Source organism: Pinus tabuliformis, chromosome 1_2 (assembly GCF_031772625.1).
Source record: "Pinus tabuliformis cultivar Carrire ecotype Pingquan chromosome 1_2, CPIR1, whole genome shotgun sequence".
Classification (NCBI taxonomy): domain Eukaryota; kingdom Viridiplantae; phylum Streptophyta; class Pinopsida; order Pinales; family Pinaceae; genus Pinus; species Pinus tabuliformis.
This window is the reverse complement of record NC_142298.1, coordinates 1,308,823,442-1,308,842,033: the sequence shown is the minus strand read 5'-3', so window position 1 is coordinate 1,308,842,033 and position 18,592 is coordinate 1,308,823,442. Positions and strand designations below refer to the sequence as shown.

The window sequence follows — 18,592 nt, the reverse complement described above, 5'->3', positions numbered from 1 at the left end:
AGGGGCAAATGGCCACCAAATTTAGAAATTCCACTTGGGTTGGAAAGTAGACATCCAGACCTTTCCAACAAGCCCACTTTTGCCTCATTTGGACACCTGGAAGTGCCTCAAAAGCAGCTCCAAAGGCGCGCGACCTGTTCAGGATCAGGGCGCGACGTGTTGGGCAGTTTTCACAGAAATTCACCTACAGCTCAGCAAAACGCAGTTTTGACTGGATTTGACTTTTTGGAGTGAATTTTGATCCTCCTTGTTGTAAATGATGTAACTTTATGATATTTTGACACTTATTTATCTCTTCTAGAAGATTCATTCATGTGATAGGCAAAAATTTAATGAATGAATTGGTTTCCTAGTTTATAGAGGCAAGTTGTTTTGACTACCTAGTTTTTAGTGCTCAGTTTAGAATTGGTTGAAACAACTCCTAGGATAGTGAGCTCGACCCCTAGAGGCAAGGAAAGATGTTAGATTGCCTATATTATGTACTTTCTTGGTCATTTTCATGGTTGGATTCTTGAGGGAGAAAGCTCTATTGTATTACTCATTGTATCTCTGCAATTTTGGCAAAGGAAGATAGACCAGGGTTTTGCAATACTTTTTGGGATTCCTGTGGTTACATGTATTGATGGTGTGTTTCTCTTTGTACTTGTAAGTTTGTTATGTGAATCATCTTCTTACTTTTCCTTCTGCAAATTAGGCAAATGAAGTGTTAAAGTAAAATTCATGATTGCCATGCTCTGCTTTTAAGTTTGCTTAATATTTATGTTTTCATCTGTCTAAAGAGAACTCTTGAAGGTTTCTTGCTCTCTTTATCTCCTCATCGGTCATTCCTATCCATTCACTTAATTCAAAGGCATCAGTACAGTCTCCTACCTTGCCCCAAAGAACACCCTGCAAAAACTGTGTCCAATCCCTGCACCCAAGATTGCCTTTCCCCAACTTTCCACCAAAACCCTAAAAATCGCAAACCAAACCTTTTTATCAGTTTACTAGCCTAAAATCAGTATTCCTTATTGGTTATCTCTGCCCGTTGAAGATCTTTGCCGAGATAGACCGGAGAGAGCCCTCTCCTGCCCTATAGGGCTAGCTACGAGGCTAAGTTGTTTGATGTTGCCTTGAAGTTTACCTTTCTCAGCCTGAGGTGAAATTTCAAGCGCTAACAGAAGGATTATTGAATTACTATTTGCAGGCAGCCTTGAAAATCACTATTGGAGTCAATTTTGGAAAGCATCTTGAAGTACTATTGAAGGGTGTCTTGAAAATATCTTGTAAAGAAAATCTATAGACACCTCCAAGAAAGCATCCTTGAAGAAAATCCTTGGAGCCTTGCCAACCTATTTGGAGTCAAACCTTGAAGTTGTTGTTGAAGAATAAGTGCAGAACTTGGGACAGCCATTTGAAGACATTTTGTTAAAAAGCCTTGACTAATCTTGGAGATAGCATTGAATACCATGATGCATCATTGATGTCATCATGAGGTGACTTGGAGAAATTGATTGGGTAATATAGTGGAAACACCTTCATGTGAAGACAAGGTTGTCATTGATGAAGTAATTTTGAGGATACATTGCTGAAGATTGACAAGGCTCATTGAAGAAGACATAGGGAGCCATGAAGTATAATCAAACACATCTAGACAAAGTACGAGAGTGGGTTGGAGCCCAGAGGGTTTGTGCCCAAAGGTTGGAGCCTCGAACAACAAGGTTGGTGCCTTGGAGAATAGGGTTGGAGCCCTAGAGGATCGGAGTCCTCAAGAAACCAGGTCGGTGCCTGAAGCATATATAGGATTAGAGTCCTTGAGGTTGGTGCCTTAAAAATGACAAGGTTGGATCCATGGAAGTCCAAGTCGATGCTTGGCAAATATAGGTTGGAGCCTGGAAGATTAAGGATTGGTGTCCTTGGAGTTAGTGCTCCTAAACTCAAGGTTGGTGCCTTGGATAAGATAGGGTCGAAGCCCTAGAGGTCGGAGCCTCACTAAATTCCAAGTAGGTGCTTGGCACATCCTAGGTTGGAGCTTGGGTCTCTTCATCAAAGGTTGGAGCACTATCCATATTGTTCTTGATTCTTTATAAAGATTGTATTAATAAAAGTGTTTACTTCTATTGTTTTTTTTTGTGTTCTAAATATAAGTGATCTAACTGGTAAAAGTAACAATTGAAAAGAAATATTGATTAATCCCCCTCTCAGTATTTCGAGCACATAGTAGAGAGGAAGAGATAGTGCTAGAGAGACTGCGCCAAGCCTGGAGAGGATGACGTAGAGGTGGCTGGGGGCTATGCAGAGGTTGAAGAGGCCAGCGTGGGTGATGCAGAGGATTTGAGGGCTAACGCAGAGGCTTCAGTAGCTGCGCAGAAGCTAACAGAGCTGACGTAGGGGCAAGAGGCAGCGCTGAAAGAATTTTCGTGGGGCAGACTGAGTGCTGGTGAGTCGGGAAGGGTGACGCAGAGTAGCAAAGAAGCTTGGAGTAGCTTTTGTTGTCCAACTAAGGAGCTGCCATTGTTGTTGTGGGATCGTTCATCCGGTGATTGATCAGCCGGAATATCTGTCTCCGAGGAGAGGTACTACTGCCGAGGGAATTCTCTGTTGGTTGAGCCATTTCTGGTACCCTAGATGTTTCAAAAACTGCATAATAATAAAACCCTCATATCTGCTGCATCGGTTTTCCCACATTGGGTTTTTCCAGGGACGATTGTCCTAAAATAACAGTGTCCCTTGTGTGTTTGTCTCAGTTATTTCAGTTGCTAATCTGTATATGAGTTAAGGCTGCATTTGTGTTTATTTTCAGTATTTATATTTATAAATAACTTGTTAATGAAGAGAACAATTAGGAGAAAATAAACCAGATAATGCAGTAGGGATTTCTGACGTGTCAGATTCAGAAATTTCAACAGGTTTCCAATGGTTACAAACCCTCGGTACTTACTCTGCCAACCATCAAAAGCAATTTATAAAATTTAAATGGGAAGGACAAAAATACAAATTATATGGGTTCCAGCCACCTGAGAACCAAATTGTGTTATCATCCCAGATGATGAAAATGATTCAGAAGGGAGTGCCAGCCTATGTAGTACAGTGTCATCAATTAGAAATGTTAAGTTCGAATTTAGTCAACGAAGAAGCACCAGAAGTCCAAGAGCTAATTCAAAAGTATGAAAAAGTATTCCAAGACCTTCCGATGAAGATCCTGCCTAAAAGAGATATCGAGCATACAATAGAAATCAAAGTAAGATCAAATCCCATCAACATCAAACCATATCGATACCCACATCATCAAAAAATTGAAATTGAGAGATTAGTCCAAGATCTTTTAAAGTGTGGCATCATCTCAAAAAGTAAAAGTTCGTATGTTGCTCTAGTTGTATTAGTTTGAAAGAAAGATGGATCGTTCAGATTATGCATCGATTATCGAGGATTAAACAAAATAACAATTAAAAACAAGTTTCCCATTCCTTTTATCGATGAAATGTTAGATGAACTACATGGTGCTAAATACTTCTCCAAATTGGACCTAAGGTCAGGATATTACCAAATCAAAATAAGATTGGAAGATTTATCAAAAATTGCGTTCCGAACACATGAAGGTCATTACGAGTTTAAAGTAGTGCCTTTTAGTTTAACCAATGCACCGACAACATTGCAAGCTACTATGAACGAGTTATTCCGTCCATATCTAATGAAGTTTGTGTTAGTGTTCTTTGATGACATTTTGATTTACAATAAAACTTGGAAGGAACACCTACAACATTTGGAGAAAGTTCTTACGGTGTTGGAAGAGCATCCGTTCTATGCCAAGAAGTCCAAAAGCACTTTTGGGAAGGAAGAAGTAGAATATCTCAGACATATAATATCTAAGGAAGGAGCTTAACTAGATTCTAACAAGATCAAGGCTATAAGGGAATGGCCCAAACCAGTTAATATATCCAAGCTAAGATGATTCTTAGGGTTGATTGGGTATTAACGAAGATTTATTAAAAACTATGCCCATATAACTGCACCCCTATCAAACCTTCTAAAGAAGAACTCATTTTGATGGATTGATGAAGCAGAAAAGTGTTTTGAAGACTTAAAGGAAGTTATGTCTAATGCTCCTGTATTGGCAACTGCAGACTTCTCAAAACCATTTGTAATTGAATGTGATGCTTTTGGTTTTGGCATAGGAGCAGTGCTAATGTAGGATGGTCACCCAATCGCGTTTGACAATAGGAAGCTCAATAAGAAAGAACGTCTCAAGTCTACATACAACAAGGAAATGCTTGTTATTATGCATGCATTAGGCAAATGGAGACAATATCTCTTGAAAAGTAAGTTCTTAATACGAATAGATCATAATATTCTTCAGTATCTCCTCCAACAGAAAATGCTATCTACAGAACAACAAAAATGGATAGAAAAAATCGCTACCTCTGACATGGATATATTACACAAGAAAGGGAAAGATACATAGTAGTTGATGCCTTGTCGAGGAAATATGAAGAATCATTATTACTTGCAATGTCAGTGGTTGTTCCCAAATGGCTTAATGAGATTGGAAGTGAATACGCAAAAGATCTAACAACAAGTTCTATAATCAATAATCTTCCTCAGAATTCAAAATTTGAATGGAAGAACGATATTCTATGGTACAAGAGAAGAATTTATCTGAATGCAGATTCCAAATTTAAAGCCAAGGTTCTTAAAGAGTCACATGATTCACTGTCAACCAAACATGTAGGATACTATAAAACCTACAACACACGCCAGTCATTCTTTTGGAAGGGAACGAGCAATGATATTCAAAAATATGTAGCCGAATTGGATAAATGCCAGAGGAATAAAAATGAAAATATTATGACACTCGGACTACTTAATCCTTTAATCATTCTGAATTAGAAATGGGAGGAAATATCAATGGACTTTATTGAAGGTTTACCTATGTTTGATGGTAAGGATAAAATTCTTGTAGTAGTCGACAAACTCCCCAAGTATGCTCACTTTATTGCAATGAGGAAATCAAACTCAACAAAACAAATCTCCTTGAACATTTTGTAAAAATGTTTACAAATTACATGGATTTCCCAAGGTTATTGTGAGCGATAAAGATGCCAAATTTAAGGGTAATTTTTGGAAGGAATTCTTCAAACATATAGGAACCTATCTCAACATGAGTTCAACTTACCATCCTCAAACAGACGGCCAAACAGAGGTTGCCAATAAGTGTTTAGAAGCCTACTTACGTTATTATGCCATAGACAAACAAAATAAGTGGGTTCAGTGGTTACATCTCGTTGAATGGTGGTACAATTCCACGTACCACACATCAATGAAAATGACTCATTTTCAAGCTTTGTACGGTTATGAAATGCCGAAATGGAAGGAATTTGCTATCATCGAGACGAAGCTGCCAGTTGTTCAAAAACCAGTTAGAAGAAACCCAGAAAGTCATCCAAACTCTAAAAAAAAATCTAAATAATGCAAGGAATCATATGAAGCAGCAAGTTGACCGAAATAGAACCAAGAGAGAATTTGAAGTTAGAGATTGGGTATTTGTCAAACTTCAACCATACAAGCAGTTGTCCTTAAAACAAAAAGGAAAAAACAAATTGGCACAAAGGTTTTATGGACCATATCAGATCAACAAAAAGATTAGCCAAGTCGCATACAGTTTAAGCCTTCTTGATAAAAGTCATGTTCATAATGTCTTCCATGTATCCTGCCTCAAAAGGGCACTTGGTGTTGAAATTTCTAAGTTTACTTAGTTAAAAACCCTCTGTGCACTTTATCTGATTTATTCCTACCTACTTGTTATTTTACTTAACAAGTGATTTACAATGTAAATACTGAAAATCAACACGAGTGCATGCTCAACATATTGCAGATCAACAACTAAAGGAAACAGAAACAATCACACCATATGACACCATTATTTTTGTACAAATGTCCTTGGAAAAACCCAATGTGGGAAAACCAGTGCAACTATCTGAGGGTTTTCTTATTAAGAAATGTCATAGTATTATTTTTTATCCCCTTGCTGCTACTACCCATCTTCGACTGTCGTCTGATCTCTTCTTGGCGAAGAGTTGCCCACATCTCATCGCAAGGTGGGAGAGTTCCTCTGCCTAATATACTCTGGACAAATACCTCCCAATCTTCTGAGACAGCGTTCATGGATGTCCTCACCATCAACTCCTGATCTAGTGTCGCTTCTATAGCAGTCAACTGATCTCGAATCTCATTCAGCCGTCCGAGGAAGGTGTCAATCGGCTCTCCCTTCTTCATCTGATACGACCTCAACTGATTCTCAAGTAGCATTCTTCTCTGCACAGAAGTATACTGGTACAATTTCTTGAGAGCCTCCCACATCTCAAATGTCGTGTCCATCTCAGCTATGTGTGGTACTACATGATCCTTGATCCCATCAAGGATGATGCTCTTGGCCCTCGCCATTGCCTCCTCGTACTTGTCGTTATCATTGGGATCGATTGGGATAGCTATTACCTTCAAGGCGAAGTTCTTGACACAATTTCTGTCAAGTACGGATAAGATTCTGGCCTTCCAGATTGTGAAGTTCGATGCTCTGTCCAGTTTATCCTGGTCTCTTACTCCGTGTAGTGCCATAATGCTCGTCTACTTCCCTCCTGGAAGTTCTCTGTTTGACTCGTTTGAGTCTCTACTTCCCGTCTGGAAGTTCACTTCTGGACTCCCTCTGAGTCCTGATTTCCCTCCTGGAAATCCTTTTGCCGCTATCGAGATGCCCCCTACTCTGATCGTCTTGTGCAACCACACCACTGATCCGGGTTCCTCGGCTAGAAGCCCTCGGTAGCAGCTCCTCTTGGCCTTGCTCTGTCAGGTACTGTTCTGACTACAGTACCCCGACAACCTGAAGGTGAGAGCTCCTAAGCTCTGCGCAATCCCAGCACCAGCAACCTGACCTCCTTGACCAACTGTGTCAACCCTCCCAGCGACTGCATGACTCTACCTGAGGCTCCCTTTGCCTTACTTAACCTCTATGCTACCTCTTCTTGGCTCACCCTTAATGATGCAAGCACTGCATCACCCTTCCCTTGTTGCTGCTCTGCTAGAAACAACTTTTGTCACCTCGGGACAATTGTTTTCTGCTGCTATTGCTCTGCTCGGTTGATGTCCTTAATCCTCCTATGATCTGCAATCATGCTCTGATACCATGTTGAAATTTGTAAATTTACTTAGTTAGAAACCCTCCATGCACTTTATCTGATTTATTCCTACCTACTTGTTATTTTACTTAACAAGTTATTTACAATGTAAATACTGAAAATAAACACTAGTGCATGCTCAACATATTACAGATCAACAACTAAAGGAAACAAAAACAATCACACCATATGAAACCATTATTTTTGGACCATTGTTTGCGGAAAAACCTAATGTGGGAAAACCAGTGCAGCTATCTGAGGGTTTTCTTATTAAGCAATATCAGAGTACAATTTGGGTGCCGAAACCGACCTACCCAACAGAGAATTTCCTAGGCAGTAATACCTCTCAGTTTCTAACAAATCCCTTGGCTGAAACCCTGGATAATCCTTCCGGCAGCTACTCAGCACCAATCTGCCCTAGAAACCCCAGCGTCAGCCTCTCTCTGAACTGCGTCAGCCCCTCTATGCCTAGCGCTGGCCCTGTGTCACCCCAACTGGGTCTGCGTCAACCCTCTGGCCCTCTGCGTCAACAATGCTAGCCTCTCTGAGGCTTTGCGCAGCTCTCGACTGCCTCTGTGTGGCCTTGCATGAGCCCTAGTTGGCTCTGTGTTACTCTCCCTAGCTACTGCCTTGCTCTCCTGGCACTATCTCTGCCTCTTTGTCTCTCAGTACTCAATGCCCCTCAGCTACAACTCCCAATCACTGATTCTATCTCTCTTAGCAAACCCTGCTCTAGAGAATAGAATGACTGATCACTCTGGTGTACTCTCCAAGTGACCCTCAAGCCTCCTCTTATACTTTTGCAGTTGACATATCAACGGACAAGATTAAGTCCCTAATCAACGGCTAAGATTAGATCTGGCTTGATCCATGTATTTTGAACCATTCTAACACAATTTCATATTAATACACATTAATATTCTATTTTCCCTAAGTTTAGACTTAAGGACTCCATTAAAAATATTAATTATTTTAATATCTCCTGAATTGTCTAGAATCTACCCAAACCCATTCTAGGTATTGGAGATCTCATGTGCACCAGCCTCTCCACCACATTTCGTGGCTAGAGCACATCCGATCCTACCCCAAATCAACACTTGGTGAACATCAATCAACACAGACAACACTTTGACTTTAGATGACGAAGGAAGGGTTATTCTAGAGCCAAAAGGTATCATATCCAGCAGGGAAAGGAAGTTGCAATCACAAGTAATCAAAGAATACTTGATCAAGTGGAAGGACTTACCAGAAGAAGAAGCTTCTTGGGAGACTGAAGTGTTTCATCAACAACATCCGTCGTTACGTATGCTTAAGGACAAATCATATTTTTGGGAGGAGGGCAATGTTATATAAAAATTAATTATTTTGTCAACTATTAGTTTAATTAGGGCATCACCAAGAGGTATGTAGGGTTGTATTTAAGCCTGGGCCTCTTACTCTATAAAGCATCAATTCATTCATTATTAATAAAATATATATCTTTGATGTTTAATGTTGAGTTTTGTGTTCCAGATGAGCTGCCACATGTTGAAGTTTCTAAGTCTAACAGTTAGAAACCCTTCATGTACTTTCTGATTTATTTCTTCCTACTTGTTCTGATTAATTAACAAGTTATTTACCATGTAAATACTGAAAATAAATACAAGTACATGCTCAACACATTGCAGATCATCAACTGAAGGAAACAAAACCAAGCACGCAAGTGACATCGTTGTTTTTGGACTAATGTCCCCGAAAAAACCCAATGCGGGAAAACCGGTGCAGCTATCTGAGGGTTTGATTTATTAAGCAGTTTTAGAATACAAACTGGGTGCCAAATCTGGCTCAGCCAACAGAGAAAAATCTCGGTAGTAGTACCTCTCAGTCGGAGACAAATATTCCGACTGAAACCCCGTATAAACACTTCGGCAGCTCCACAGCTCCAATCTGCCCCATGAAACCCTAGCGTCAGCCTCTAGGGACTGTGTCAGCTCTTTTTGGGCCAGCGTTAGCCCAACGTCACTCTAGCTTGGTCTGCGTCAGCCTCTAGAGGCACTGTGTCAATCCTCTGGCCCTCTACGTCACCCACACTGGCCCTCTGAGGAATTGCGCAGCTCTTGGTTTCCTCTGCATGAGCCCTAGTTGGCTCTGCATGAACCTTTGCTGATTTTGTGTCCGTCTCTCCGGCTACTACGCTGATCCTCCCAGTGTTATCTCTACCTTTTTGCTTCTGTATTCACTGCCGCTCAGTTGCAACTCTGATCACTCTCTCAACAAACCCAGCCCCATAAAGTCGAAATCTTGATCAACTCGGTGTGTTCTCCAAGTGACCCTCAAGCCTCCTCTTATACTTTTCTCGTTGACAAATCAACAATCGAGATTAAGTCCCTAATCAACGGCTAAGATTAGATCTGTCTTGTTCCATGACTTTTGGACCCTTCTAACACAGTTTTATATTAATTCACATTAATATTTTATTTTCCCTAAGTTTAGACTTAGGGACTCCATTAAAAATATTAATTATTTTAATATCTTCCAAATTGTTTAAAATCCGCCCAAACTATTTATGGGTATTGGAGATCTCATGTGCCTTAGCCTCTCCACCAATTTTCGTGGCTAGAGCACATCTGATGCTACCCCGAATCAACACGACATCATCTCATTTTGTGGACTTCGACCAACAAAAATGGTGATTATATCTTTGATCGAGCATATCACTTAGGCTAGGATGAACCACAAGCTATGCCATATATCGTTTAAATCGACACGATGAGGAGAAACATCTTATGATAGTCTCATTTGCAACTTTACTGATTTTCTTAGCCAAAGACTTCATCAAATATAGGTTACACCACAAGATCTAGCTATCTTTTGGGACTTCTTGCCAAGTGGAGCTTCCCACTAATGCAATCTAGACAGATATTAAGAGCGTTCAAGAACCGATGTTGGCATCAATAACAACACCATTCAACAAAATCTCCCTTTGTCATTGATGGCAACACATACTCCCCCTATCATCACTAGTCCCCCTAACTCTAATCTTCTTTTTCTGATTTCTCTCCCCCTTTTGACATGTATGGCAAAGGGTTACTCCCCTTGACGAAATATCGTCCTTTGTCTTCCTGCAAAATTGTCTAGCTCACTTTGATTGATTTTCTCCCCTTGGCATGGTATGCTTCTTGTGACTTTCCATGAAAATTCTGCCTATGCATATGCATTAACGATAACGAGTCCTTTTGCAATTTTGTCAATGACTTTGCCTACCAAAATTACTACTCCACTGAAGCGACTACTTCCATCTACCAACCTATCAAAGGATAAATCTTCAAATGTGCACCTATTGCTTCATAGACTCCCCCTCTTCAAAATAGGGATTCGTCAAGCTCGGTCGTTTAGAATGATAGATGAGAATCTTGATTTCTTCTCCACCTATAGATTCATCATGGTCTTGTGTCTTTTCAATTTCTGAAAGCATGGCCTCTAGGATTTCTTCATTTATCTCTTCTTTTTGTTCTTGTTTTCTTCTCCAGACATTCTTGTTCTTGAAATTGGTCTTTTGTCTCATGGAAGGCTTCATCATGCTTTTGCAATCACGAGCCATATGTCCATAGTTGTGGCATTTGAAGCATTCTACATGCTTCCTGAATGATAGTGCACCTAGGTATCTGCCTTGTGTTCCTGCAAACTTGCTTCTGGGATAATGACTTTGATAGTCATTCCTGTCATAAGCTCTGCAATCCCTAGCCATGTGCCCAAAGTCAGCTATGAATAACAATAACAAAGAAATATGATAGAATACCTGGATGGGGGCAATCTTCTCAGTGGTGCAGTTCTTTTGTAAGCTTCATCTTGGGTCGTCCTTACTGCAGGTTGCTGATTTCGCTTTTTTTTTATTTTCTTTTGAAGGCATGTAGTTTTCCTTCTTGATGGAACCCTTGGTGACACTTCCACAACTTTTCTGCTTTGCTTCTTTTCCTGTTGTCATGGAGCTTGAGCCCTATTAAACATGAGAGGGTTTGTAACCTAATCCAAATTTATCATTGCATGGCCTTTGACTGCTAGGTTTCATCCGACACTTCGGAGGTGTTCGCAAAGTTCTGCTGGACATTACTTTTTTGTGCTTCTTTTTGCAGAGAGACTATCTCTACTTCTAAGTCTTCCTTTGTCTTGGTACTTTCTTCTAATTCCCTTTTGAGTGGTTCTTCAATTTTTTTGGCCTCTTCTATCTGTACTTTAAGATTGATGATGATTTTCTCCGACTCTTCAGTCTTCTTGTTGAGACTTTTGGCATGTTCCTTTAATTCTCTTAGCCCAACTTCCAATGCTTTGACATTTCCTCTTTCCACCTTGAGGTATTTTAGGGCACTCCTCACAGGGATTTAGGAAAGAAGACGCCAGAGGGTGTTTTCATGGAAAAGAAGCCAAAAGTGAGTCACCTCAGGATATTCGGAAGTGTGGCCTATTGTCATAATCTAGAAGAGAAGCAGAGCAAGTTAGAGCAGTCTGTCGAAGTTGGATATGTCGTGGGTTATAGCGAGACTTCAAAGGCATACCAAATCTACATTCCAAGCAGTAGGAAGATTGTAGTGAGGCGAGATGTAAAGTTCATGGAAGATAGAGCTTTCAGGAAATCTCGAGAGATGTCTGTTGAAGAACAAGCTGAGGATGTTCCTCTGGTTCAACAACAAGGGTCAGATCTAGCAGGAAGACAGGTATTTGGTTCAAGCACTGTAACCAGTACTAACATCTCCTCAAGAGAAGAGGAGCCAAGAGTGTCGCAACAGGTGCAACAACAAGAAGAGGAGCAAATGGAACCTCCCACCACTAGTGGAAGAACTAGTCGAGAGGTATGACAGACTTTGAGGGACGGAGAGGAATTCATTGAAGCTCCTAGAGCCGAGAAAAGGCAGCGTAGACAACTTGATAGGTACCAAGCATTGGTAGCTCAAGTCAAAGAACCTTCTAGTTTTCGTGAAGTTGTACAGCACTAGGTATGGGTGGATGCCATGGTAGAAGAGTACAGTTGCATTATGACAAATGATGTCTGGGAAATCTTACCAAGACCAAAGAATAGATTAGTTGTGGGTTCAAGATGGATGTGCAAGATCAAGTGTGTTGCAGATGGCAGCAGAGACATGTATAAGGCTAGGTTCGTGGCAAAAGGATATGTTCAAAAGGAAGGAATAGGCTATGAAGAGACCTTTGCCCCAGTAGCTTGGTATAACTCTATCAAATCTATTATATCCCTTGCAGCACATATGGGATTGAAGATTCACCAAATGGATGTCAAGACAACATTCTTGAATGGGGTGATAGAAGAAGAGGTATATATCAAACAGCCAGAAGGTTTCAAAACACATGATAAGAGAACTCATGTGTGTAGATTGAAGAAAGCCTTGTATGGGCTGAAACAAGAACCCAGAGCTTGGTATGGTCGAATTGACAGCCTCTTGCAGCAGTTGAGATTCATCAAGAGCGATTTCGATCCCAATCTTTATTGTCTGTTGGTAGAAGGTGAACTGTTAATTCTGGTGTTATATGTGGATGATCTATTTTTGACAGGATCATCCAGACTCATAGAGGATTGCAAGAAGAACCTGGAAACATAATTTGACATGAAGGATTTGGTGCTAATGCACTACTTTTTGGGATTGGAAGTTTGGCAGCAGGATGGTGAGATCTTCCTTGGCCAAGGTAGATATGTGTCAGAAATTCTGAAAAGATTCAGAATGCCGGATTGTCGACCTATGGCTATGCCATAGATGCTTCCAGAAAAGGAAGTGGACCCCACCTTATACATATAGCTCATCGGGTCGCTTATGTGTCTAGTCAACACCAGGCCAAACATATGCTATGCTATCAACACCCTTAATCAGTTCTAGGTGGAATAAAAAAGGGTGCACTAGGCAGCAGCAAAGCACATGCTCAAGTATGTGCGAGGAATAGTCAATTTTGGATTAAGATACACCAAGGTTGATGATATCAAATTGAGTGGATTCACTGTTGCAGATTGGGTAGGAAGTTCAGTAGATAGGAAAAGTACCACTGGGTATTTGCTTCAGTATTGGATCTTGGAGAACCTCCTGGTGTAGTAAGAAGCATAAATCTGTAGCACTGAGCTCAGCTGAAGCTAAGTATATGGCAGCTATCAAGGCAACATGTGAAGCTATATGGCTCAGGAAACTGCTTGTAAATCTATTTGGGAAAAGGATGGAAGCAACAATTTTTTTTTTGTGATAATTAGAGTTGTATCAAGCTCTCTGAAAATCCAGTGTTTCATGATCGCTCCAAACACATTGATATTCAGTGTCATTTTATCAGGGACGGTGTTCAGCGGGGGGTGGTACAGTTGGAGTATACTCCCATAGGAAATTAGGTAGCCCTGTAACCAGATTCATTATATAGGGTCCACGAATCTGAATTCGGCGTGTCGGACACGATTCACCCAAAAATCGTGTCCAAAAAACATGACACGTCGAATCCTATTATGACACGTCAAATCCCAAGTGCGTCACGAAATTCACCAGCGTGTCATGATTTTTGACATCGTGTCAGGCGGAATTGGGCGGCAGTTGTGTCACCAAACCTACTGCCATTGCAACGATGAAGGAAAGTCGTGCAAATTAGAAATCAAGTTTTGCACAGACGGAAGTCGGTTGTGGAAAAAGCATTTGCGAGAGGCCTCAGGGCCGAATTTGTTGACGGCGAGTATATTGTTGAGTTTCATTTTGGTCAGCGCACATTGTCATGAGACAAAATTTACACCAATCGACTTAACCACAAAGGGATTCGATTGGAAATGCATGTGGGGAAACGTGCAAGCCAATTTGAGCTTCTATCAAAAGAAAAAATAAACCCAAAATTTGTCTACAGCAACACTGAATTCATTGTTCAAAAGCATTGATATGTGTGTTGGTGTGCGCAGTAAGGTTAGCCGAGGCATTTTCCAAGTCTGCGGGATCATATTAGTGGTTGGACAAGATTAACACTGTCATGGACATGAAGTATTTACTATCAACCATAAAAGAACGGTGAAGGGGTCGACTATTATTTGCAGAGGACCACATTAACATTTTGAAGTGCCCAAATTAAAGATTGCAAGGAACATGAAATTTGTCTCTTGTGACAGATTGCCATACGACTCTTTGCGGGCCAAATCTGAGACTGGTGCTAAGCGTATTCACTGTCAAGTCAAAGAAGAAACACATCACATACAAATCCGGCAAAGGTTCAAGCTTGACGTTATTATTCCTGGAAGGCATCATGATTTGAGTGTATTAATGTTGTAGCAAGACTCTTTTGATCAAAGTACACAGTGCGCTGAAGTGGGTCGATCCTTGCCACCTTTTGCTGAGTTCAGAATGCTGAAGAAGGATGGGTTTTCACATCATCAACGATAGAAACTGATATATATTTCATGCCACAAATCAAGTTCCACTGTTCCTTCATTTATAAACCCAACTGAAATGTAATTCTCACAATTGTGAAAGTTCCAGAATTCTAGTTATTATTGTTCTTGCTTAATCGTGCTTATATCATTCTACAAACTTTAACACAAACCCAAAAATTGTTGAAATTTATGAAAACTGAAGGAAAGGGAATTTTACAATCAGCAATATATATATTATATACATATATATATAATTTTTAATTTTTAATATATATATATATATAGATATATATAGATATATATATATATATATATATATATAACTATTACGAATCCTATGTGTCCTGTTCCGAGGGGTCAACGTGTCCGAATCCAACACCATGAATCCCGAATCCCTGTGTCAGGTGACTTATTTAGGTAGTAGATGTACTCACCAAGGCTCAGGAAGAACAAAGTTTGTTCAATTTTGGGAGCAAATGGGTATGATGGAAAATCCCTTTCAATAGTGTGATGCAGCGTTTGAGAGGGAGTTTTAGTACAGATGCAGCAGTGGCAGTGGCAGTGTCATGGGTAGCAGAAGCAACAACACAATGTTGGTGGCATCAATAGTGCGGAAAAGGAGATGCTTCAGAAACAAAGCAACATGCAGTTGGACATTGTTGCTAGAGCACTTTCCTCGCTAAGAGGGAGCATTAGTTTTTGGTAGCATCGGATATGCTCTGGCCATGAAAATTGATAGAGAGGCTAAGGCACATGACTTCTAAAGAACCCAGAAACCGTTTGGTGAAATTCCACCAGGATTGTATTTTATTAAAATAATTAATATTCTTAATGAGGTTCCTAAGTCTAAACTTAGGAAAATTAAAGTATTAATGGGTATTAATCAAAATATGGGTGAGAGTGATCTAGAAGGCGGATCAAGTCAAGATTTAATCTTAGCTGTTTATTAGAGACTTCATCTCGGTCGTTGAAGTCTCAACGAGAAAAGTATAAGAAGGAAGCTTGGCGTTTATTTGTAGACACACAGAGGGTTGATGAGTTAGTTCGATTTTCTTAGGGCAGGGTTTGCTAAGGAATTCGAACAAGTGATCAAGTAGTGAGGATCAAAGGCAGAACTGGAAGGAAGTGATTTCCAGTTCCAGTGAATATACTTCAGAGAAGACAGTGAAGGATCAAAGAGCCAGCGCAGTGCCAAGGAGGGACAGCGCAACAACTGGAGAAGGTTGACGCAGAATTGTTGGGGGATAACAATGATTAGTGCTAGGAATCACTGTGGGTGATTGGCAAGAGGAATCTCGATTTCTCAGCAGCAACTAGGGTGACGCAGTAAGAGGGAGTCTCCACGCAGAAGCCACACAGTGACTGTGTAGGCTCACGCAGAGACTGCGCAGTGGGTCATCCAGGAGCTGGGGCCAATGTAGAATCTCTAGATTTAGTGTGAGAAAATTCTCACTATGTATCTATTAGTTATCTTATCTGAGTGGATTGCCATTATTTCTCTGGGGCATCGAGATTGTATTCAGAAATTTACTCTCAAATCTGTTGCATCGATTTTCTACATTGGGTTTTTCCATGAATGATTGTCCAAAAACAAGTGTGTCAATGTGATTGTTTATATGCTAGTGTTTCCCTTGTCTGTTTAATTTTCATTTCTTAATTTGTGAAGTCTACCGCTGAATTTATTTTGATATTTACTGAAGCATTGGTGAATAACTTATTATTGTAAATAAGTAGGAGAAATAAATCAATCACTACAGCGAAATTCTCACAGTGCCCTCCCTATCACCCCATATTGGGCTTTTAATGTTTTATCTAATTATCTCATTAATTCCATCTTATCTCATAATTTATGTGCTCCCAACCACCTAAGCTAATTTATATAATTAATAAACAGATTTATTAAAATGCCACGAAAAAGTTCATTTCCTAAAAGTATGCTATATTTCATGTTTCTGTTACGATTGTTTAGAACAATGTAAAGCTTGATGGTTATGGGAGTTGCCATAGGTTAAAGTTATGATTCATGGACACTATTGTTTTGCAGTTTACTTTTATACAACTGTAATTCATCAGATATAACAAGGGTGTACATAGAATGAATTAGTGTTCTCTAGAAATAATTTTTCTTTTAGATTTTATGATAATGATAAGTTTATCATGATGATCTTATGGTGCTTTGTTTCTTATAGGTTCCAATTGCAATGGATCTTGTGCTTGCCAAGTTGCATAAGTCTTGCATCTTTATTGTTCCAAAATATATTCCATATTCAAAGGTATGGCAAACCTGACATAATTCTTATCTTAGTGATTAGACCCAATCTAGCTTTCAATGTTGCTTTACATCAAACATATTTTATAGTACCATAATTTAGCTAATTACGTCGATTCGTTACCCCTTCTTTGGATTTAAAAATTCCATTAGCCGATTAACATGGTCTAGACTTTAGCTTTGTTGTTAGTCTTTTTTATGGAAAGGTACTTACAGTTGAATAGTCATAGATTGGTTACAGTTACATGCCTGCTATTGTCTTTTTTGTGGTGAGTTTCCATAATTGTCTGTGTATATGGGAAGGAAGTGTGCATAATGACTGTGGAGTGTATGGAGCAAGGTGTGTGGAATGGTGAACTATGGAGTGGCTACTAGAGCAAGGTGCGTGGAAGCTTGCTGGCAACAAATTTGGCTACAGGTCAGCATGTCTCAAACTAGCTCTGATACCACCTGTAATGGACTTGACTATTGTTACAAGGAGCCATCAGGAATTATAAGAAAATGGAAAAAACGTGTAGTCCATAAAGGATAAAAATATTATCTAACTAGTATAGATCCATCTTAAGCCTGGATCTATTAAGCACAATGAGGCATTAAAATGTGAAAATTCTATCATTGCAACAACTGATTTATTTTACCTACTTATTTTCCAATAAGTTATTTACGAAAACCTTTCAATAATCATTAACATAAATTCTGCTGCAGATATCACACCATAATACAAAAACAAATACATGCACAAGAATCAAACACATCAACACAGATATTTTTGGACAAATGTCCCCGAAAAAACCCAATGTGGGAAAACCGGTGCAGCAGAGGAATATTTTCTAATCAGCTATTCTTCAGTACAACTAGGTGTGATTTGGGGTAGCATCGGATGTGCTCTAGCCACGAAAATTGGTGGAGAGGCTAAGGCACATGAGATCACCAATACTCAGAAAGAGTTTGGGTAGATTCTAAACAGTTTGGGAGATATTAAAATAATTAATATTTTTAATGGAGTCCCTAAGTCATACTTAGGGAAATTAAAATATTAATGTGAATTAGTATAAAACTGTGTTAGAATGCTCCAAAAGTTATGGATCAAGCCAGATCTAATCTTAGCCATTGATTAGGGACTTAATCTCGGCCGTTGAATTGTCAACGAGAAAAGTATAAGAGGAGGCTTGAGGGTCACTTGGAGAACACACCAAGAGATCAAGATTTTGACTTTCTAGGGTTGGGTTTGTTGAGAAAGTTGAGAGAGTGATCAGAGTTGCAGTTGAGGGGCAGTGAATACAGAAGCAGAGAGGCAGAGATAGCACCGGGAGAATTAGCGTAGTAGCCGAGAGAGAGACACAGAACTAGCCAGGGGTTCACATAGAGCCAGCCAGGGCTCACGCAGAGGCAGCCAGGGGCTACGCACTGACGCAGTGCCTCAGAGGGCCAGCGTGGGTGACGTAGAGGGCCAGAGGGTTGATGCAATGTCTCCAGAGGCTAACGCAGGCCAAGCTAGAGTGACGCTGGGCAAACGCTGGGCCAGAGAGACGCTGACGCAGTCCCTAGAGGCTGAGGTTGGGGTTTCGTCAAAGTGATGATTACAATTGACAGTGGGATTCCTTTGTATAACATTGAATGGATAGATCAATAAATAGTTGTGAGTTTCGGAAGAGTTGTCTACTTATTGATTCATATAAAATTAACTAAGGCTTTAATTATGTATTTGATTGTATATACTTGGGTATTTTACGAACTACCTTGAACCTGCAATTGGTAAATTGAAGAGCAACTGCAAAAGTAATTTAATCAATTGATTGACATGAT

General features: G+C 39.9%; 1 protein-coding gene across 5 annotated transcripts in view; it reads left to right on the top strand.

Annotated features, from left to right (window-relative positions):
* Positions 1-18,592, top strand: part of LOC149211019 (mRNA export factor GLE1-like) — a 532,145-nt gene that overhangs the window by 498,012 nt on the left and 15,541 nt on the right. For 3 of the 5 annotated variants that reach the window (XM_089396862.1, XM_089396865.1, XM_089396866.1), the window contains 2 exons: positions 16,707-16,790; positions 17,127-17,204. The exons of 1 other annotated variant lie outside the window; for it this stretch is intronic. In XM_089396862.1, coding sequence (XP_089252988.1) covers positions 16,707-16,790; positions 17,127-17,204 — 162 coding nt within the window. The remainder of the gene's footprint in view (positions 1-16,706; positions 16,791-17,126; positions 17,205-18,592) is intronic. One more of the 5 variants, XM_089396863.1, reaches the window with a different exon arrangement.